At 40.1% G+C, this 22,979-nt stretch overlaps 1 protein-coding gene across 2 annotated transcripts in view; it reads right to left on the reverse strand.

Annotated features, from left to right (window-relative positions):
• Nucleotides 1-1,623: 1,623 nt before the first annotated feature.
• Nucleotides 1,624-22,979, reverse strand: part of LOC120746178 (glutaminase kidney isoform, mitochondrial-like) — a 29,646-nt gene continuing 8,290 nt past the window's right edge. The window contains exons 2-18 of one of the 2 annotated variants that reach the window (XM_040051496.1): nt 20,719-20,809; nt 19,610-19,728; nt 17,024-17,153; nt 16,766-16,845; nt 16,354-16,517; nt 14,767-14,825; nt 9,170-9,202; nt 8,157-8,215; nt 7,873-7,939; nt 7,538-7,588; nt 7,261-7,437; nt 6,863-6,994; nt 6,412-6,504; nt 5,706-5,767; nt 4,363-4,439; nt 4,222-4,285; nt 1,624-4,080 (exon numbers count right to left, since the gene is read on the reverse strand). In XM_040051496.1, the coding sequence (XP_039907430.1) occupies nt 3,936-4,080; nt 4,222-4,285; nt 4,363-4,439; nt 5,706-5,767; nt 6,412-6,504; nt 6,863-6,994; nt 7,261-7,437; nt 7,538-7,588; nt 7,873-7,939; nt 8,157-8,215; nt 9,170-9,202; nt 14,767-14,825; nt 16,354-16,517; nt 16,766-16,845; nt 17,024-17,153; nt 19,610-19,728; nt 20,719-20,809 (1,603 nt within the window). In that variant the 3' untranslated portion in view covers nt 1,624-3,935. Of the gene's footprint in view, nt 4,081-4,221; nt 4,286-4,362; nt 4,440-5,705; nt 5,768-6,411; nt 6,505-6,862; nt 6,995-7,260; nt 7,438-7,537; nt 7,589-7,872; nt 7,940-8,156; nt 8,216-9,169; nt 9,203-14,766; nt 14,826-16,353; nt 16,518-16,765; nt 16,846-17,023; nt 17,154-19,609; nt 19,729-20,718; nt 20,816-22,979 lie in introns of both variants that reach the window. The other variant, XM_040051495.1, reaches the window with a different exon arrangement.

The following is a 22,979-nucleotide window of genomic DNA, read 5'->3' on the forward strand; positions in this document are numbered from 1 at the left end:
AGCTCTATCACTGAGATGCAGGAGAATCTGAATTATTTCAATAAATTCATTTAAAAAAAAAAAAAAAAAAAAAAGATGGTTTTCAATTTTTAGTCTTTCAGCTGCTTCGGCGCTATGTACAGTAGCACTCAGATAGTACAGAAAATAAAAACAGAATTCAAATACGCTTAGTCTACCTGCAAAGTACAAACAGATATCCTCTTTTAGGGTCATACAGTCCCAGTCAAAAGTTTAAGACTCGAAAAATGGCAGAAAAAATCATATTTTGCATGGTTGGATCTTAACAAGGTTCCAGGTAGAGCTTCAATATGCAACAAGAAGAAATGGAGTGAGACTAAACATTTTTTAATTGGTCTTAAACTTTTGTTTAGTAATGTTTAAAGAACAATAAAACTGTTGAACTGTTTACAGCCAACAGGTGGAAAAAAGTCACAGAGCAAAATTGTGTTTTAGAAAACAAATTTCACAACACAAAGACTTTAGACCTTCCTGGCGTTGAGGTCAGAGGGATCTTCCAGGAGTGGCGATGCTGGTCATTTAATTTCAAACCTGTTGCTCTGGAGCGAGTTATCTAGATAAGATGAAATCCTGACCACTGGCCTCAGGTGTCTGCCACCATGTTTCAAACTGGTTTTAAAATCTATTTCTTCCATTATTCTGAACTGGTTCTAGACTGGGACAGTTGCTGTGAATTTATAGATCAAAGTTTAGTCCAGTTGTACACAAAGCTAAATATTCTCCAGCCCAAAGTCAAAAGTGCTGCGGCTGACTTAAAAACCAAAGAAATCTCATGGGGCCCATCCAATCTTAACCTTCACTCTAACCAAAATACAAGAGAAAGTGAAAGTGATGTATTTCACTGAAAATTGTATTTAAAAACAAACCACACATGCTGTTGGCTATAAAATACTAAAACTACTCAGTCATAAGTGTTACCAGGTGAGACATGAGTAATATCACCAACAACTACAATATTGCCTGTAAATACATTTATATAAATATGTTACTGTACATACTCGAGTAATGCCAAAAGTTGAAGTCTTTGAATGTCAGGAAAATAAATCTGTTTGATCAAATACAAACAGGTGAAGTTTTATATTTTAAGACCTACTGCTCTCTTATTTAATTTCAGCCAGTTAAACGTCAGTTTTATATCATCACATTAAAGGTACTGTTTTCTTTTCTTTACACATTTACAGAGTTTTAGCACTTTTTGTTGTCTTCGGTCATTCTTAGTGTTTGTTGGTTATTCTGAGCTTTCACTGGCTGTGGGTTCAACCTCGGGCCTGTCAGTGACTTTTAGAGGCTTGAAAAGTGAAGCACAAAAGGGTTGATCTGCTTTTCATCTGACCAAGCCTTCACCTGCTGTGAAAGGAAGTAAAAAGCCTACCCATTGAGTTATCAAGGAAAAGAAATACTGAAATGCTCTTGACGTTTTCCCTTTTTTTTTTTTTAGGTGGAATAAAGAAAAAAGCGTGTGGTAGCTCTTGTATCGCCTGAGCCATCTTTTCAGACGAGAAAAGAGATATTAAAACGTGACGATGGAGATGGTCGTGGGTTTAACCAGCATCATGGCGGTGAAGGAACCTCCTAAATCATTCATATAAAACTCAAACAGCCAGCTGGTTTTTCCATGTTTTTATTCTGTGAATAAATATCTGGGCCGCCTGCAGTTGCTCAGTGAGCTGCAGCAGCTTTACATACACATGAAGAAGAAACAGAACGACACCAAACACGTTACATTCAGAATACTTTGGACTTGGATTTGGATCAGTTCACCTCATCCTACAATCACGTCATCTTATTGCTACTAGTGTCAAAAATATTGGTGTTTTGTGCTTCCTTTAAGTTCCTTTTTTAATTTGAAATGTAAACTGGATGAACTGATCCAAACCTGAGGAAAAAACAAAAACTGTTTTTGTGGATTTTCTAAGTTGTGGATTACATTACAGACTGTCTGGTTCAGTTTGTTTGCTCAAAAAGAAGTAAAAACAGTCAAACGTGCTTCAGACACACAAAAACACATCTGCTTTTCAAGTATGACTGCTCCTCCAAAATAAAAGCCTTTAAATTTGAACAGCAGAAAATGAGAGGATCAACAAAGGAAGCAGTTCACTGGTTATTAAACGAATGCTGGATGTTTTTAATTCCAACTTTAACTAGCTTAAAATGCAGGATTAATTAAGATGTAGATCCGAGGATTTACATGTGGAATTTTCACGTCTACAGCAGGAAAGAAAAAAATAAAGTACTCAAGCAGTTTCTTTTAATTCTCCATTTAAATAACATTGCATTTAAATGTTGTTTGGGGGGATTTTACAATTTGTGCCTAGAAACTACAGAGGCTGTCGTCAGACAGTGATTTACAGTTTTAAAAAGAAGTTCAATGAGGAGAAAGATTAAGAACCATCTATAAGATATATAGATGATTTATGAAGTCAAAAGAAAAGTAAGGTGAAACTGTCGAGTTGCTCTGTGTTATCTTAATCCTAGAGAACGTACAGGTTGCTAGGGAAACATGCGTATTCATTTTAAGGTCGATTACAAAGACTAGTGTAGCAAAAACCTCGCTTTAGTGGCTAACAGGCTGCTGCATTTGTGCAGTTTGTATGGAAGACTCCAACTTGTCTGACACTTGCCAACTGCTCACTGAGTGGTAGAGAAATTATGAAGACTGAGAACGGACCTCTGCAGACCGGTCGGCATCTTCGATGCCAACAACAGGCGATCACAGCAACCTGCTGACTATCAGAGCAACACGGTCTTTGCAACCAATTTCAACTCAGCGACAAGTCTCTAGGTCTCTATTAGCGAGACCTTAAAATGTTTAAACTGATTAAAATGTGACGCTTTCTGTTTTCAAACAAGGCCACTAAAGGATCTGTGATAATAACTAGAATAGTAAGAGTAGTAGTAGCAACTTTCACAGTACTCCTTAGTTACTTTAAAGCAACTCACAGGGACCAATCAACTCACTGTTTATGCCACATACTGAAATACACTAGACAGACTTTCAAAATAAAAGTATTGAAATATCTCCATTGCTGAGTGCATCCATTTTCTGCTGTGACTTCTTTAAACTAAGACAAAGTGTAAGAAAAACATTTTCTTGCATGTTTACAGTCATTCACTCTCCCTGCAGGAGTCCTGGCAGTGTCGCGTCTGATATGCAGAAACGCTTTCAATGGTCAAGAGACGAAGTAGGAACTGAACTTTGGCTGGCTTGCTAAAGTAAATAAAAGAAAAGAAGGGTGAAAATTCCAGTTTTAGTGGAAAAACAACAACAATAAAAACAAAAAATCCTTTAACTCATCTGTCGCCACATTAAAAAACTGCTTACCAAAAAAAATAAGAAGAAGAATTTTATGGTTCAAATACTATCCAAAAGTTTGACTGAAACACACACTGTCATCAAATCTGAACCCATCACCACACGAGACCGATCGACTACACATTTTTACACCTATTTACAGAGACTCGCCGTCCTCGGTTAATATACACAAACACTACAGTAATGTACAGTTTATCTTACATCGATTATCACAAACGCACATCAAAAAGTGTTTGGGGGGGAGGAGTTACATTCCATAACAAAGGTTTTATACTGCTGCTGCTTCCTGTTGCTGATGTTCAGAATAAAAAGAACCGTCAACGTAAAAGCTGAAACACGGAAAATAAGAGTACTTCCACACTCAGAGTACACACACGCATACAAAAACCCAACGACACCTAAAGAGAACATGATGACGAGCATTTACACTCGGAGGGAGGCGGCTGCTGCGCTAACAGATACTGTAAAGGTTTGTTTTCAGTTATTTCAGCGATGAGTCTACTTGCGATCTTTCCAGTTTTTTGTCTAAAGCACCGCCTGATCTCTTCCCCTCGCCGGCGGAGGCAAGCGCCCGGCCTCACACGCCTGAGCAGCGCATTCTCCATCACAGCATCCCGTCCAGGTTCTCTTCTTTCTTCTTGGCCGTGCTGCCTTCCTGATGGGTGTACTGATTGTGGTAATCGCGGAGGATGGTGACGACGTCATGGTGGCCGAAGTGCACGGCCTCATCCATCGGCGTGTTCCCCCACCTGCACCAGACACGAAGAACTTTAAACACAAATCCACCTCGTTTCATTTAACACATCTGGCATCTCTATCTATCTAGATAAGGGTTTTTTTTACATGTATTTATTAAAAAGATAACTAAAGTAAAGTGTGGTCTCTGTTACCTGTCTTTGGGAACTGGGTTGACCTTGCAGGCCTCCAGCAGGAAGCGGACCACCTCAGCATGTCCTGAAACACACAAACATCGGGTCAGCTGACCAAACAGAGTAATTGCCATGACGACAACCTGACTGTATGCATTTCACCTTCAGCGGCGGCCACGTGCAGCGCTGTCCTCGAGTCGTAGTCCCTCTGCTCCATGTCCATGGAGGACAGCGCAAACCTGCACAAAGACAGAACAGTCAAGCAGGAAGGAAGGAGTGAGAGCCATGTGGAAACAACCAGACTAATTTGGACTTGGTTCAATCATGAGGGTTTCTTTAAGTTTCAAGCTCTTTGCGATGGTGCTGAAGGTAAATTACCTGAAGACTAGAAGTGATGTTTGCAGACTAAACTGGGGGAAAAAAAGCCATCTAGTGGCTGACATCTTCATATCAGACCTCTACCTCCTTTTCCTTGGTGGACATGCTGCACCTCAGCTGTTCAGAAGAGACTCAAAACAGGCAAAGATGTCTTTCCCTTTTTGCAAACTCCCTGATTTTGGCTTTCCACAATTGCATGACTATTACTGACTGATATTTAAAATGCAGGCTCTGCCAATGAAAATGCAAAGAGCTAATTTAAGCAGTCCCTAAATCAGTACTGATGGTGTGTCTCCATGTGCTAATCACAGCCTTCCCCTGCACTGAGCAGCTTGAAGTTTACAGGACTAGTCTGAAGACAGACAGACAGGCACACAACAAAAAATAAATGTGGATACAATAGATGGTGTGGGCTACTCCCACTAAGCAGTTCCGATTTAATGCGAGTGATGTTAAATAATAAAAACATTGCAATGATTTCTAACGCGATCTGTTCAACATCAGTTCAGATGTCCCATAAAAGCGAGGCTGTATCCATCCAGCTCTCAACTGAAATGGACTGAAATCAACCAATCACTTTCCACTTGGCCATAGACAACTATCCAGTAAACATGATTCGCTAGTTTCAGGAAAATGATCAGTTTACTAAAGATACATTATCCCCCTCCAAAGTGTCAAAATCCTGCAGTGTTTGCAGAACATCACAGCAGAAAAAGAGGAACCGTCGAGTAGTTTTATTCACATCCATCGTGGGAGCCCAATGAATGGAATGAAAGACTTTATATTATTAGCCTGCAAAGATTAATTTAGAAATATTAATTTACAGGAACGTAGCAGAATGTAAAGATGAGAGCAGGACCCTGCTGATTTAAATTGGTGCCAAGTTTTAGTGCAGTTTTTTTTCCCAAACCAACAAGTCAAATAATCCAATTGGTGTGCCTGGGCCCAAGTGATGTAGATGCTGTCATCAGATGGCGAGCGCTCAAGTCTACACGGAGGTTTATGTACCTGCCTGTTATCTGTATGTGGTGGCCAAAAATCATATTTGAAATTAAAATCAAATGAATGTCTCCGTGCTGTCCAACGGTCCTGAGTGTTACTGACACTAAACCTGAGAGCTGGCGTACCTCCTGAGAGCTGACACGTCTCCTGTGTAAGCAGCAAACAGCAGGTTGATCACAGACTTCACCTGAAACACGAGAAAACAAAGCAGAGACCGTGATGCTATAATAATGCATCATAGCTTAGTGTTACTGTGTTTTTGAAATATGGTAGAACTGAAAAATCTAATATTTGTTGCTTTTCATGTGATTTAATATACAGTGAAAGACACCAATGATCAGGTTGTTTAAAGCTGGAAAATAACACAGCTGATGCAGGAATCTTCCAGCAGATGGCGCTGTGGATTAAGCTTCCACAAACAAGGAGGGTAATCTGCCTTTTATGGTGACACTTAGAGTCAAAATCAACACAAACTGCTCTAAACTGTAGAAAATAATCAAAATAATTACATTAATGATCTCTGTTGGTGCGTTAAAAGGAACTTCCGCTTATGTTAGTTATGTTGCAGTGCAGTCTGGGTAGTGATGTCTGGTGATTTCTGATCAGTCTTTTTCAATCTGAACCCCACAGTAATGTAACTCAGACATTACTCACTGTGAAGAAGATCACAGCACACAAGCTAACAACAGCCTTTATGGCTCAAAATACGCATCAAACATTCAGGATTTTAACACCGCACTCCAGCAGAAGGACATTTACAGCGTGTAAAGGTCAAAATAGTCGAGGTTGTGAAAACGGAGAAGGATGAAGGCTGATGGTGCTGGCGCTCACCCTCTGGTCTCCTCCCTCCCTGCGAGGATCCAGCTTCTTTGCAAAGTGCCTCAGGTTGTCGTAGTTGTGGAAGTTACACAGGGAAACCAAATCCTAACAGGAGAAAACATGACCCAAATATTAAAAAAGAATAATAAAAGTATCTTAGGGTGAGATAAAGGAGATAAAGGATTATTTTGAACTTTGAACTACTGGTGGTGGTCAGAGGGCCCGGTGGCGCCTGTGTCCGGCAGCCTCGCCTCTGTCAGTGCGCCCCAGGGCAGCTGTGGCTACAATGTAGCTTGCTATCGCCAGTGTGTGAATGTGTGTGTGAATGACTGAATGTAGTGTAAAGCGCTTTGGGGTCCTTAAGGACTAGAAAAGCGCTATACAAATGCAGGCCATTTACCATTTTGAATCATGCAAAGCTACTCAAGCATAGTCCAGGAAATGACTTTAAAGATGACGTTACCGTGCAGAACTGGATGCCTCTGACGCTGTTACCCAGCTTGTCGAGCGGAGGAGACCAACACATGATGCCCATCACGTTGGGAACGACCAGCAGGATCCCGCCAGCCACACCCGATTTAGCAGGCAGACCAACCTGAGGCAGAAAGAGAGAATGTGTGATGTGAGATTACCTGTTAAAAGTGTGGCTCACATCTTTCTTAAAGTAACCAACAGATCCCAACCCCCCCCCAAAAAACCATTACAGTAGAGCACTGTATTTTCAATTGTCTAAGTTATAGGAAACCCTGCAATCTACAATTGTAGATTGCAGATTGCAGATTTTTAAAGTTCTGGTGCAAAACGGGAAAACAGGGAGATGGTAGCAGGTTGAACATGAGATCAGGACGAGGAGATACTGACGTGAAAAGCGAACTGTCCCGAGAAGTCATACATGCCGCAGGAGTGCATCAGACTCAGGGTGTTTCGCACAGACTCAGGGCTCAGCACACGCTCGCCCGTGATTGGACAGAAACCGCCGTTGGCCAGAGTTGCCGCCATAACGCTGGCACTCTCACAGGTCACCTCGATGGAGCACAACTGATTGAGAAACAAAGATTCGTGAATGATTGGATCACAATGACAAACAAAAATCCTGTCCCATTAGTGATTCCACTGCATCAGGATGAGCTCTACTCACCTGGAAGTAAAAGTCCAGGATGGACGTCATGTCCGTCCCTTCTGGAAAACACTGTTAAAGATAAAAACACTTTAAAATGGGAACTCGTAACACACCTGCTGCTTTTCTTCAAACAGAAAAAAGGAAAACCAAGAGACATCAAAGGATAAAACAGGTGATAAACTGATTAATTACTGGAACAGAAATCCTAATATTTATGCAGAAATACCAAAAATAAAATTCAAAATACAAAAGCTAAGAATGAAATCACAAATATAGTGTGTTCACAAAAGGAAGAAAAGCTTCCTTTTAAACAACAAAATCCCGTCTCAGTTGTCAGCAGCATCTAATCTCACCTTCTTCTCCTTCAGGTAGTAGCCAATGGCGAAGTTTCTGTCTCCAGACTCACGCTCTGACTGGAAACTGAGCCACACAGAGAGAGGAGAGAGGTTTATTTCATGATGCGACTCAGATCCTGTTACATGAACTCAAACTGAACCAGGAAGTTGCTGCGAGACCTGAGATCCACCTCAGAGATGCAGAACTGTTTTGTAAACAAGAAATCTGTCAAAGACATTAAAGTGCTTCATTTCATCTAAACACGGAAAATCTGTTTTATTTCTAACTCTGCTGCACTCACGTGGCATTGCTGAAGCCCACATACTCGTTTCCTGCCAGCTTGTTCATGAAGTTCATGACCTGCAGAGCAGAAGAGCAGATTCAGAGTAAACACGCAACACAAACACAAGACTACGAAGAAGGCTCAAGGACACTGAGCATACATATAAAAAAATAAATAAATAATAATGATAATGCAGAGCAGCTGACGTTAAAGTTAAAATTGAAAGAATAAAACTGAAACTTCTACAAATAAGTCACAATTTCTGGCATTAACACTTACTCAATTTAAGAAAACAAATATACACATTTGGGTAGAAAATCATTGTTGTAACTTCATCAGTTATACATGAAATTACAACAATACAATTAAAATATCCAAAATAAACTTATAATTTTAGTACAAAATCATAAACTTAAATCTAAATTTTAACCAAAATATTGCAATTTGGAATATAATACTGAAATTCTACAACTAAAATAATACTTAAAAAAGTAAAACTTTCACAATAAAATCATCCTTTACAGTTTAAAGATTACATTTTAAAGACAAAGAAATATTCAAAGTATTCAAAAAATAATAATAATTGTAATTTTAAATAGTCTAAATATTAAGAATATTAAATATTAAGATTTAAACCAAACTTTTGAGACTACAAAGTAAAAACGTTATAAATAAAGTAAAAACTATGTCAAGACTAAAGACAACAGAAAAGTTAATTAAATAAAAATGTTTAATGAATAATGTCGTATAAAACTACAATGTATAAAAATAAAATTCAAATTTGACAAATGTCAATGAAATTTTGAGTATGAAGCTAAAATTTCAAGAATAAAATTGAAAATAAAGTAGAAATATTCACAATTAGAATCAAATTTTTGAGAATAAAAACAATTTTAAAGTGTAAGTGTTGAAGAAAAAGGTATAATTCCAAGAATAATGTAGCCCTGACATTTTTTTTATAACTTCAGTTTGGAAACTTCTCCTTCAGTCAATATTTAAATATTCAATAAAATCTTCCCAATAGTACTCACATAATCAAATTTCTCAGCGTTGCTTGCCCCTTGCTGTAACACAAACAGAACCAATCAAAATATTCATAAAACAAAAACTGCAGTAATAAAAGCATGAAAAACAGTCACCCGTGTGACGACATTAGTGCTATCACGTATGATCCACGTCTCTATGAAATTAAGCTACGGCAGGAAAACAGTGCAGGTTTACATCACTACTCATGTGACCAGTTAAAAAGGCCATTCAGGCATGACGTCAGATGAATTAAGATTAGGAGTGGGAGACTAGCTGGAGATGGAGGAGATGAACGAAAATTGTTAAATCCACTCTGGGGCTTCTGCTTTTTTGAATAGAGAATTAAATAAAAGGTTCATTTAAATAAGTGACTTAAGAGCACAGCTACTGATTACTACAGGCGTGTTTACTGTATGGTTACGTGATTGGACTTTAAGGTGCAATCACACTGCGAGCCACAAAATTAAGTTCATATTTATCAATCTGCTGCTTCTACAGCTTTCTGTAGTCATTTACAGTAACTGGTGCGTTGGTGTGGCGTGGACGATGGGGAATTGTGTGAAATATTACGTTTCTTTAACACTGAAGCCTTTTTTTTGCATTTCTTTTCATCTCCAATCACTGAATCTCTACAAACCAGATGTTTGTAAAGAAGACTTCATTACAGTTTGTGTTGATCTCAGAGTATTACAGAGTCACCAGATCATCTAGATTTGGTTTGTTGAGGTATTTTTGAATGAATTATGTATCACAGTATGTTTGTATCATTTAAGTTTTTCTTCTACTTGGATTGAAGTATGAGAAACAACAGCAGAGTCATTTTAAAGACGTCTGCTTTATAAAATATAATTTCACTCCTTGGTCATTTTAGTCCCTAAAATAAGGGGTTAAGGGTTAAAGGCTCTTTTTTATTATTACAGTAAAATTATAAACATTTCCAGAAATATTTATACAGTTGATCCAGATCAAGTTACGGAGCACTAATGTATTTAAACCTATAAATAAGAACCAAATTTAAAACTTTACTAAACACTGCAGAACTTCATCATTATTACTATAATACAGCAAAAGTAGATGGAGTGAGTGACCGTTATCTCTCAGATAACAGACTCAGTCATGTGGTTCGCAGTGTGAACTCACCTCCTTCAATTTAAATCAGACAAAAAACTAAAACTTTGGCCAAATGTGACAAGAACAACAAAGCCTGAAGCACGGGGAACGTTACTGCCTTTATTCAACAGCCTGAGCATGAATTCTCATTTTCAGATCATGTAACAGTCTCCCTGAAAGCTGCTGCTCTACTTTTAAACTGCACCTCACATATTTATAATTACTGCTGCCTGCAGAGTTTTTCTGGGCTCCAGCTTCACCTTTACTCTTTCATTTTTCTTTCCCAAAGTGATGCATGAATCTGCTGTGACCATAGGTGAAAATCAAAGGTGGGACCCGGGGGTCCTGATCCCCTATTTCTAGGAAGACAGTGTTGTCCCCCTCAGTGCATCACTCTAAATATGACTGTATAAGGTTAAATATTATTATATGAGGCACCGAAAGCCCTCGTGTTAATTACACATGCAAAACAATAGATCTACATAAGTTCAGTCCAGTGCCTACTAGTGGTGCAACGGATCCAAAATCTCACGGTTCGGATCGGATCATGGTTTTAAGTCACGGATCGGCTCAATTTTAGGATCAGCAAAAAAAACCACAAAAAAAAAAAAACCCAAAAAGACAAATTTAACGCGCCATTTACTTATTTAAGTATTTTTTGCCTATTAAAAAACATTCAACTCAAGACTCATTCCACGCAATTATATAAAAACTAATTAAGCTCACGAAGCTTTCCGTTGCCCTGGAGATCCACCCATTTGTAGTTAGGGCAACAGAAGACACCTGGGACAGTTCAGCCATAACTTTAGACTTTTCCTGCTCATACATGCTTGGAACGATCTTGTCACTGAAGTGGATGCGCAACAGGATATCATAGCGTGGCTCAAGCACGTTCATCACAGTTTAAACCCCTTGTTTTGCACAACGGAATACGGCCTCACGTCTGCAGCTAAACACCCCAGTAGCTTTTGTAATAGCTTTAGCCTGGACGGACTGGGCAGCAAAGGGCTGCTTAAATGCCGCAAACTCCTCTGCTCCTCCACCTGGACCGCTAGCGCTGGCCATAACTATGGCTTGACAGACTGACCACGCACACCATACACATACTTTTTTTATTCTTTTTCGAATCTTTGGATCACGTGCGCGTCAAACCGTGGAGTGGGATCGGTTCGGATTACGGATCAACAGTGATCCGTTGCACCACTAGTGCTTACCAATCCCTAACTCTCTGACATCGTGAACAAATGATTGCTTCTGTAAATAAACAAGTGATAAAAAGAAAGAAATAAATCCAGTTAGGCACTCTGGAGATGGCTGCGAAAACATAACTCAGTCTGGAGTTATATTGTCCTTGTTGTTCATGACAAATCATCACTCTCAGAGAATTAAAACGGATGTTTTAATGAATATATTATGACTAATTTGAGCCCATCAGTGTGTGACTCTTCCTACTTTTCTCTAACATATGATGGAGCTCTTAATCTGCCGCCAGAAAAGTTTCTCAAACTGATGGACCACACTTTTGAATAAAGACAGCAAAACATCCCCATGAATTTACGAGCATCACCACTAACACGACTTATTCTTTCATACCGATTACTAAAGACAAACAAATTGCTTGAAAAGAAACATATGCACAAAAAAAGAGCTCCCTCTCCAGAGAAGAATGGAGTATGATATAAAACCAGTGTTTGTGCCAGAGCTGCACTGTTTATAATCCAGGTGTATAAACAGTTTGGTTTTTTTGAGGGGGGAGGGGAAATGCAGGCGGAAAAGTATAAAAAGCAACATTAAAACATTCATAGACAGCCATGTGGAGGCTAAAGCTTCTCACAAATCCAGATCAAATAAGGGAAAAAAATAATTAAAAAGGAAAAATTACCAACGTCATTGACCTGAGGCTGTGTGGTCATAATTTCCCAAAGATCCTAATGCTGTAAAATATGCAACAACACATAAAACCACACAACGAGCCTTGAAAAGGTACATCACAAAGGAGAGCGTTTAAAGTGATTTAAACAGTGATTGGCTGGGACTCAAGAAAGCTGATTTTACATCTTGTGGGAATGATTATCAGAAGCGGAAAAGTTCACCTTTTTCCTCTGCTGACGACATACATGATGTCCACTCAGCTGGATATTAATTTGCAACAATCATCTTCATACAATGTTTCTACCAAAAGAGATGCACGGGATGATTCATCATAACATTACCAACATAAAATGTTTCTTTTTAAGGATGGAAAGCTGGGCTGTTTATAGTGTTGGAGGGAGGAGATTTGGATAAGGAAATAAGGAATAGAATAGATGACCTCTCTCACACTTAAAACTATTAAATAACTGGGTCATAACGAAATGACAAACTTAAAGAACTCAGTTTAATTTTTTTATAGATATCATTTTCCTTTTCTGTGGATTCCTGTAGATGAATCCTAAATCCTTCCTCCCTCGAGAGTAAACCGCCTACAGTGTGACTCATAAGGACCTTTTCAATATAAAAGCATAATGATGGACACAAAGAATTACTAACCCTGATGTAATATAATCCTTTCCCTAAATCTTCTACATTTCACAGTCCAGTAGATGTGTTAACATCATTTTGGAGTTGTGCTGCTGTTTTTAAACAAATGATGAAGCAGTGTTAGTTTATGGAAATCTTTTCAAACAAACCTTTATGAAAAGAGACGGTACGATAGTGGAAAGCACAGCGGCTTTATTTTCCTTTCGTTGAGTTAATTGTGCAATTTTTTTGCTCTTCTCTAACATCAAGTCTGAGGCTGAAAACTGCTGTGATTTTGCTCTTTTAGGAGAAGGGGGAGTTCTGGGCGGGTTCTTGCTGTCAGGGTATAATAGATTAGAGATTTTTGTATTGGGTGTTATGGGCAGCAAATTTTCTTCTTACAGCTAGTTGAGGAGTTTGCCGTGTTTTGAGTTTGTAAGTCATATCTCTACATCTCCAAGATAAAAACTGCAGAGAACACAAGAGTATCCGCGTTTCTTCTCAGCAGTCGGCACGTAGAGCTCTGCAACATCACAAACTCACTTTCATGTAGTTTTCTTTTTACTTCCCTCTAGTATCAGATCTGGGACATAACATACTGAAATGTTAAAAATACAACCATCAGTGGAAACACTTTTCTGCCTACAAGTGGCTGATTCAGAGTTCTTCCCTTTACTTTAATATTGTATCTGGGGCCTCGCAGAGCTGGCAGAAATAGGAGCTTTGGCACATTTAGAGTTGTTGCTCAGCACCAGGTTTAGAGGGCAATCACTTTTTCCCCTTAATAACAAACACCTTCATTTAAAAACTGCATTTTGAGTTTAATTGTGTCATCTGTGGTTAACATTTAAATTTGTTTGATGATCTAAAACATTTACGTGTGACAAACATACAAAAAAATAGATAATCAGGAACAGGACAAACACTTTTTCAGTGTTGGGTCAAAATCTGATGGTAACAAAGGCTGCTGTGTTATCCTGCAAGTCAGCTATTACAGTTTGAGGAGTTTGACCTCAGATGTGTTCTCACTCAGCTGCCTGTCCTTGATCTGAATAGCTGTACTGTTTCTGAAGATAAACATGCATAAAACTTGCCCTTACCCTGTATCTCCCTCATCACATTTGCTCAATTTTGACCTGCTAATTTATAAACCACTGCACTGTTAGCAGCCTCACTCTGTCTATTTCTATTTTCTATGTAATGGAAATACTTCTTCACCTTTTCAGCCATTTTGTTGCAATACTGTATTTATTTTAGTAAGCTAGACATTTTTGGCTGCTTTAACCATTTTCCAGCTTTTGGGAAAAATAAAGTATGCAATGCTGTTTCCTACAAGCACTCCAACATGTTCACTTCCAGGATTTGCCTGAAGATTTCCCAACTTGTTTGATTTTGCGTTCCATCTCTCTCTTATTGAATGTAATTAAACTCCTCTCTAAAAAGCCCTCCTGGACTCATCCTCACCGGCCAAATGAGGAAGGAGTTTTTAATTTTGATTCAATCAGCAGGTGGTGCTCTTGTATTCACCGCAGCTCCCTGTGCGTCTGTACGCAGGTCAGAGGAGGATATTTAATGAAACTCTCGGGTAATAGAACAGTTCTCTGATTAAATGTGGTGGAGCTGACCTGCTCTCCAGCTCCACCCACTCTGTGGAGTGTGTGTGCGCAGGATCTCCGAGCGATGCCGCTTTCAACCAAATCCCCTTTCAGCATGATTATCTATAACCTTAATCTCCCTGTATACACTAATCTGGCGGAAACACGTTCTGCACACGATTATAATTTTATTCCATTCAATTTCTCTCCAACTATTTTACTCCCTGCTCCAGTCAGACATCCAGAAAAATCATCTTTAGGGGAGTAAAACGTAAATCTACATATGTGGATTTATAAAACGATAAAGAAGCAAAAATCACAGGAGCCTCAAATCAAATTTACGGGGTTGTGATTGAACATTTGCTTCCACAGTGAATATATGTAGAATAAAAGCTTACCTTAATGAGGGAGGTGCAGACAATAGCACCAGCATTAACCATGGGGTTGTGTGGTTTATCTGCAGGACAGGAAATAGAAGTTAATAAGAGCAGGTTTTAGCAAGCTAATGCTACAGGAACACCTTCACTGAGCACATCACAGCCACATACTACTCTGTTGTATATAAGCTGATAGAGTCCACAGTTTATTATTCCGTATTATATTGTTTGATGTTCTTTTTAAAAATTGGCCACTCTGCTGCTGTTAGTCCTGCTCATGTTTCTGATTAGCCAGATACTGCAAGCTCCGCCTCTTTGTTCTACAAGCCCTTGGAAAAGCAACTTGGGAACACAGTAATTTGTGACTTACTGTTTACTTTCTCAAAAAGTATACAGTAAAAGAAAAAGAAGGGAAGCCTTTTTGTGCCAGAGATCAAAACACAAGTGAATAATCTACTGAGTGAACTAAAAAAACATATAGGGCACAATTACAACACTTCCCCTCTCAGTTGTAATCGTTGTAAGCAACAGGAAGAGCCATGTTTCCTTCTTTTCACTTTTTTTAAAGGGAAAATAAACAGCTGGAATATCTGTGCCACCACCGACTTCTCTGCTCGGTTTGATAACAACAAAGAGAGGAAACCTGGAAACGTTCTCACACCAGTTTCCGCTCAGAGAAGCTACAGACACAATAAAACCCAACTCTATTCAGGCTGAACAAAAACTGCTAACTGTATTTGTATTCAACATATCACATTACTTCACTTCACCAAGTTACTGCTCTTTAACATTTCGACATGGTGAGTATTGCAGTAACATACATTCCTATGTATAAGTTTTGTTCAACTGCAAATAAAATCCTCAAAGTTAAACTTTGTCAAACATATGAACAAGGAATGGAAGGAGTGTTTTAAACATGTGATATGTGCAAAGTACAAACACACAACAACAGTCAACATATGGCTTCCCTAAACACTCCCGGTTGAGCACCTAAACACGCCATTAAATCTAAAATAAATTCAAACTTATTCACTCATTTCTTGTTTTTTTAAATTGATTAAAAACGTATGCTTCACAATGATTCAACCAAAACCCCAAATCACCATGACATTAATGCCCACGATAGGTGAACGTAACCTTCTGACCACAGCTGTATGAGGATTACTCTGAACTGTGCAAGATGCAAAGTTACTCAAGTAGAGTCCAGAAATAAAGTGTTTTTTTGAGCTCATAAGGCCCACTGTGCTCAAAGAACAAATGACCTGCTCTATATTGAGATAACTGATATCGCCTGACATCCTCGGTGTATTTCAGACCTGTGGGAAACCATGCTCTGATTCCCCTGCACTGCAGGACTGATACTAAAAGAGCGCCTCTGTGTCTCGGCTGCTCCGTTCTGCCTGCTTTTTAAGGAACCACATGCCAACAGCTTGTTGTTTTTCAGGTTTTTTCTGTCTCCGTTACACACTGCCCACTTTGTTTTATCCAGCTATGCTCCTTAACAATTTATCATGGTGCCATGGAAACCAGGCCACATGAATGGCTCCTCTTACAGAGAGTGCATGCACCTGTGCGCCATGTGAAGGTGTGAAGTGACCGATTCCTCACCGTCCTCGTTCAGGAAGAGCTTGTTGAAGCGCAGGCCGCTGGGCTCTTTGCCGATGAAGCGATGTACGTACTCGGTGCCGTGGTCGTGAACGGCGATGGCGTATTTCAGCGGCTTCACGCAGGACTGCAGACAGAAGGGAACTTTGGTGTCGCCGACAGTGTGCCTGCGAAAGACACAAGTGTATCACTGCACTGCCATTCTTATACCTTCAAACTCTTAAGGTGTATGTTAGTAGTTTTTCAGAGTCAGAGGAAATAGAAAATCTCTCTAAATCTACGTAATGATAAGTCTGGCTTTTACCACATCCCCATTTTCTCATATCTGACAGCCACTTGTGAAAAATACATTTACTACAAAGCTTCTGGTGAAGAAACCATCCTCTGTAGGTTCTTCTACACGTAGTCAGAATACCTCTGTCCGTCGACTGTGCACAGGGCGACGGCCCACAGGTCTGGACTGAAGCGTGCCAGCTGGGGAATATAGTCTGCCACCTACAGGGTGAAGAAACAATGAGGTTTAATCTGACCTATTCCTCACTCCCAACCATCTTGTCCTGGCTGTTATTTAATGTCACAAAGTATTCGACAAACAGACAAATGACTCACAATGTTAAAACTGGTCTATAAAGAACGGTTAGATACAGTTCTACTCAGCTCTGCTCTCACTGACCTGCCCTCCAGACATTTTTTTGGCGTTTTCGTACAGCTCGTCGATGTGAGCAGAGAAGGACTGGAAGTCTGGAATAACAAACTTCTTCCTGAAGGCCTGGGTGAGCAAAACGATGTTGCTCTGGACACATCTGAGGCAGGAAAGAGGACAAATATTTAGGCTGAGGAGTACAGAATGTCCTTATTGACCTTTATGACTGCTTTAAATCCTCTGAGACTTTAATGACAAGTATGGAGCTAGTTAATGGACACAAAGCTTTTAAGGTCACGCATTACTAAATATAACATTAGATATAATTAGGGAATGTTCTGATTTTTGAACACTAGATAAGACTAAATACAGTGAGTCTGCGCTCCTCGCTCAGCTCGTTTCCTCTTAATAACACCTAAACTTGAGGAGTCTGAGTAGAGAGTATAGCCGTGTATGCGTCACAATTCATCCTGCTGCTTCTGTCAGCAGGCACATCATCAATAAACACCAGTGGTCTGGTTCTACTGGGAGCCATACATGCCCATAACCATAACACTACCTCCACCATGTTTGACAGATATGCTTCAGACCAGGAGCCGTTTCTTTGGTTCAAGCTCATTTTGGTTTCATCTCTCTAAAACATTGGTTTCCAGATCTGTGGAGTCTCTTTCAGATATTCTCTGGTAAAGTCTAATCTGGCCTTGCTTTTTTTGAGTGTAACCAGTGGTTTGCATCTTTTTATAAACCTTATAAAAGGCTGACGGGCTTGTCAGTCAATTGTCCAAGTACTTTTGAGGATCTACAAATTGTAAAAAAAGAAAATGTGTAAAAAAAGAAAAAGTCTAATTTATAAAAAAGAGTTAATAAAATACTTTTATTAAATCCCTTGAGTTAAAGCTGAAAGTGTGCATTTCAAAGACCGACTGTGGTGCTGGTGTACAGGCGGGCCTGACTATATTTGCTTTTCTGGTTCAAAGCTTCTATTTCCAGGCTAAAATTTTCCAGTAAGCGTTCTGGGAGAGCTGTATCCTCAGCTCGACTTGGCCGACTCTGTTGACCTTTCGCTGCGGCTGCTGTAGTTTTAGGAAAAGATCCCCACTTGTTCCCTCGCAGCATGGAATTAAAATTACACAATAAAAGAAAATATGTACTCCTTTTCCCAACACGTTCTGTACTCTAGATCACCCCTAAAGCAGCATGGTCTGGCTTTTTTTTTTACCACTTATAGATTTTGTCCTGGGCCTTTTTATGCGAGCGATTATGGATGCAGACCTTGTAGTAAACACAGCTCCACGTAACAAGGCGGTGAGATAGAAGCTCTCCGTTAGCAGAGAGATTTACAGCTTGGCTATCTCACTGCAGCCGAGCGGTCTAATCCCTGCAGAGAAAACACACGCTACACTCCACTGCCCGCTCACGTGCTTCCCTCTGAGAGGTTCTATAAATAAGCCCGGGGCGCGGAAGTGATGGACGCCAGCCAGGAGCGCCGGCTCGGGGTCTGTTCACTGAGGATTTTTTGCTCCCCGGTGAGCCATCATATGCCTGATCTCACCAAGCTGCCACCCAGTTCTGTCTCACTGTCGTTTCCTCCGGGGAGGGTGGTGGGGGTCACACAGCAGTGATCCAATGACACAAGGGGGTGAGGGTGGAGGTGGGGATGTCATTTTACTCCACATATCTTTCTTTTCTCTCCGGCTGTGTTTCAACAACAGGTTTGGGTGGCTAAAAATGTTCTGATTACCAAATAAACATGAATTTGAAGGTCGTGTGATGGCCCCCTGCAGACCCAAGTCAGCAACATCCACCATCACAGAACATATCGGCCGTGATCGAGTGCAGTTGTATTCTCTGAGCACTGACGTTTTTCCTGTTCCTCAGTCCTCGGGTCAAAGTAAAGTCATGTGGAAAAGGAGGCAGGAGGTAAATTTGTGGACTTTTCAAGTGCACCATCATTCTGAGTTAGATTACAAGGAACATTGTTAAGTTTTTTATGCAAAGTGGAAACTAAAAACACCTTGTTTTTTTTCCCTTTCAGAATAAGCAGCCAGTGTCAAAATTAAACCTCCAAACACTGAAAGACAATCAGATTGCGCCAAATCTACTCCAAATCTTCACCTATGAATCTCCTAATTATCAATTTGATTTCCAGTTCTTGAAGTCTACCAGTTTCCCTGAGCAGATTTTTCTGGGTGATGAAAACCTGAAGATGAGGTTGCTGACGTGCAAAGCGAGGGATGATGAATGATTAATGGCAAGCGGTGACCCTGTTCTGCTGCAGGGACAAGCAGAGGACTCTAACCAGCTTTAATAATTCTTGTGATGAAACATTGATGCTGGTCATAAAGGTGGGACAGCAGGCAGGGTATTAAACACGGGATACACAAAATATATAAATATATATAAAGAATATCCATATAGTCTCAATAATGCAAGGTTCTGTCTTCTTATACATAACAGTAAAATCGAACATCTGGCTTTTGACTCAAACTGCACATCTGGATCTTTTATTAAATTTTACGGAGCCAATTAGGCTGCAGTTTGTTAAATGAGAGTGCAGAAAACTCCTGCTCGAGCATATCAATCCATTGTTGCTCAGTAAATTAAAGACAGGCATACTTTTTGAAGAGGTGTCGGTCCAGCGCTCCATCTGAGGTTGTCTTCAAGGTCACCTTCAGCATCTCCATACATTCTTTCAGCCGGGGGTCTCCCGTGCGAAGACCTGTGGCCTTAAGAGCCTGTGCAAGGAGAGGAGAGAGACACCAGGATTAAGACAGCCTGACAACAAAATCAATAAAGCTGCGAGCTGTGATTCCTCCAGAGCCTGACAGGAGGAGCTCATAATTCAGAAAGCTACAGGGCTGAATCACTGCCAACAAGTCAGTAATTTATGTGTGACATGCATTTATTTAGCTGCTATACTGTAAATGCTTTTTGTCGTACATTTTATGAAAGTCTTTTTTCAGTTAAGTCACCACAGCATTATTTATCCATTTGTAAACATTGTGTGGATTTCCCATCTTCTTTTCACCTTCATAACTGATTCAATTCAGTTGTATTTATATAGCACCAAATCACAACAACAGCTGCCTCAGGGCGCTTCATATTGTAAAGACCTTACAATAATACAGAGAAAACCCTAACGATCATATCACTCCCTACGAACAATGAGTGGGAAAGAAAAACTGAATTTTACACGGACGAAACCTCCAGTAGAACCGGGCTAAGCGAGGAGTGGCCATCTGCCGCAGCTGGATGGGCTGCAGCGAAGATGATAACCACAACATCTAGTTAGTAGTTTTTATAAGTCATTTATCCAGGGGAGGAACTGTTGTATAAAACCACCCCGAAGTTCCTGTTTCAAGCTGGTTTTAGACTGGTTTCCAACACTGCAGGATGGTAGTACACCACTGTACTTTCACTCCAAGAGAAATTTAGACTACATAGATATTTTCAACAAGTTTGTGTGATTCAAAGCCAACACCTGATTTCACTTCTAAGATCTATCCAAATCTGCACAATGTTTAATGACTTAATCTTCTCCATTATTCCCCTAATGAAGTTTAATAATAAGTGAGATCTGCTCTGTTACTCTGTCTCCATTCCTGTGGGCGATTTGGGGCCATTTTCTCTTGTGTAATTTATTTCTAGTAATATTTCTATTTAACAAAAGGTTCCGACACCATAAATATCCAACTCTCAGACATATCACTGCTGTGATAACTCACTGTGGTAAATTTGTGTGCAGGGATTTTTTCTTGGCCCTCTGCGATGGTGTAGAACAGCAGATCCTCCAGGCTGGGCAGGATGCCCGCCTTTCTTCTCCTGCAGGAAGCAAAAATAAACAGGCAGAGACAGAAAGGTGAGAAAAATAACTCCACAGTGAGGAGCTGTGGTGGAAATGTGGACATACAGGAGGAGGGGGGGGGGGGCTGCAGCAGAGGGAGAAGAAAACGCTTTTTCACTGCAGGGAGAAGCAGTGAGTAATAACAGTAAGGAAAACACAGCCTCAGCTTGCCTTACCTCAGCATTAAAACCTGTGGAAAAGTATACCTCCATACTTTTAGTAACATACTTTTCCAGGAGGTTAATATGCTACTTTGAGGCCACAGGAATTGTTAATTGTACCTTGCTTGAATACCAGCCAGGAATGTGTTTGAAAAGCTCCCAGCATGCAAGCTAACGAAACCCAAGATTTAAAGATTTAACCAAGTTTACACAGAATTTAACCAAAAACGCTTCAAACCAAGAAGAGAATTTAGTGCTAAATTTCTGTCCTAGTTTGAAGTTTGGAGACTGCAGCACAACAAGAACTACCAACACTTCATGACAGACAACCCTTACAGGCCTCGTCATTCACACTGTGTGAGGTGGCAGTGTCGGTGCAATCAGCTGGATAAAAGCACAGTCTGGGATGTGATGACTTAAATGTTGCAGCTGGGACAGGGAGACTAGCCAAGGCCTCCGGCATGCTGACGGTGTTCAGTGGCTGGAAGAAAACCCAAAAAACAAACAAAAAAAACAACCCCACACACGCAACCAGAGTGATAGGTTAGCACTCGACGTGGCAGCTAAAACCCTACGTCAGACCTGCAGCGTCACCAGAGCTCCATTTTTATCCTTCAGAGCTGAGTTAGCAGCACATAAAGAAATAAATGACAAATAGACAGTGATGGGGTCCAATACTAGTCCCACACAAGAGGAACTACAGTTATTGTAAATACTTAAATATTAACAACAACATTTGGTTAGTCGTCCTTTACAGTTAATTGGCTCAGATTTGAAACATTATCTTACTAAATTTTTAATGTAAATGGAAGATTATAGTTTAAACAAAAGAAAATCTATGATCATTAAAGATTTTTTTAATGTTTCTATTTGTATTAGTTTGTGTATTATAACTGTCTGATTTTATATTTGATATGGTGCGTCTTAAAAGCCTAACCAGGGACAAGGTCTTAGCTGTGGCTACAAGTCAGTTTTTTGGCACTTTGGTCACAGAGCTTTTAGTAAAAGGTAAAAATCATCACAGTTAACCGATTCTGCTCATGTCCATCTCCATGTTTTTTAATTCTTGGTCTTTACCAGAGCAGCTCTGGATGATTCATAGTTCAAAATAATCCTTCTTTAAATTATACTGCAGCCCCTCAGTTCCCCCTCTGTCTAAAACAAGCTTTTTTTTTTAGCTCCTCCCCTTTTTAGACAACTTTCTTCTGACTTCCTGTCCCTCTCAAATATAAGGTTCTGGACAGGAGGTGGGTGGGGATTCTGTGCTCAGATGGCCTTATTAAGGGTTATCCTCTCTGAGAGAGCCACGAGTAGAAAAAACTACCTGAGTGTGAAACATCGCACACGTGACCGAAATCAGAGCAGAAAATGTCCACTTCAAGGAAACCTGAGCATCTAGCACTGTTTCCTGGCTGGTATTCGCAGCAGAGTGTCCACAGGAAGTCGTCTCTGGGAGGAAGGTTAGTAGCGTGTCAGGAGGCAGACGGGACGAACGGTTCACAGCAGGCTCTCTGCTATGATTCATACCAACACCAAATTGGATTTGTACAAAGCTCTGGGTGCTCACGATGACCTGCAATGCATCATGGGGGCGGCTTGGTGCTAGGAGAGGATGTCTGAAGGTCAAACTTGAGTTGGCAGGCGGCTCCTCTCAGCAGCCAACCAGAAATAAAGAAAAGGAGCCAAGTTTGGATACATGAGAGCAGAAATGTACCAGATTATAATTTCAGCATCAGCAGTTTCCTCTGGAATCATGCAGCAGCAGCAACCATCAGAACATTACAACATCTAATAGAGGAAATGGACAATTAACAGAAGCTTTCACTCTCAGCTTCTTGCGCTCACTCTTTGTCTCCATCAAATGCAACATTTGATGGAGACAACATGTCACATTACCATTAGCATAAAAGCTTCCAATCAGTGTCTACTCCACTCTGTGTGCAAGGAGGGGCACTCACAGTAAAGGAGAAACCAGAGACTT

Source organism: Simochromis diagramma, unplaced genomic scaffold (genome assembly GCF_900408965.1).
Source record: "Simochromis diagramma unplaced genomic scaffold, fSimDia1.1 OVJJ01000107.1, whole genome shotgun sequence".
Taxonomy (NCBI): Eukaryota; Metazoa; Chordata; class Actinopteri; order Cichliformes; family Cichlidae; genus Simochromis; species Simochromis diagramma.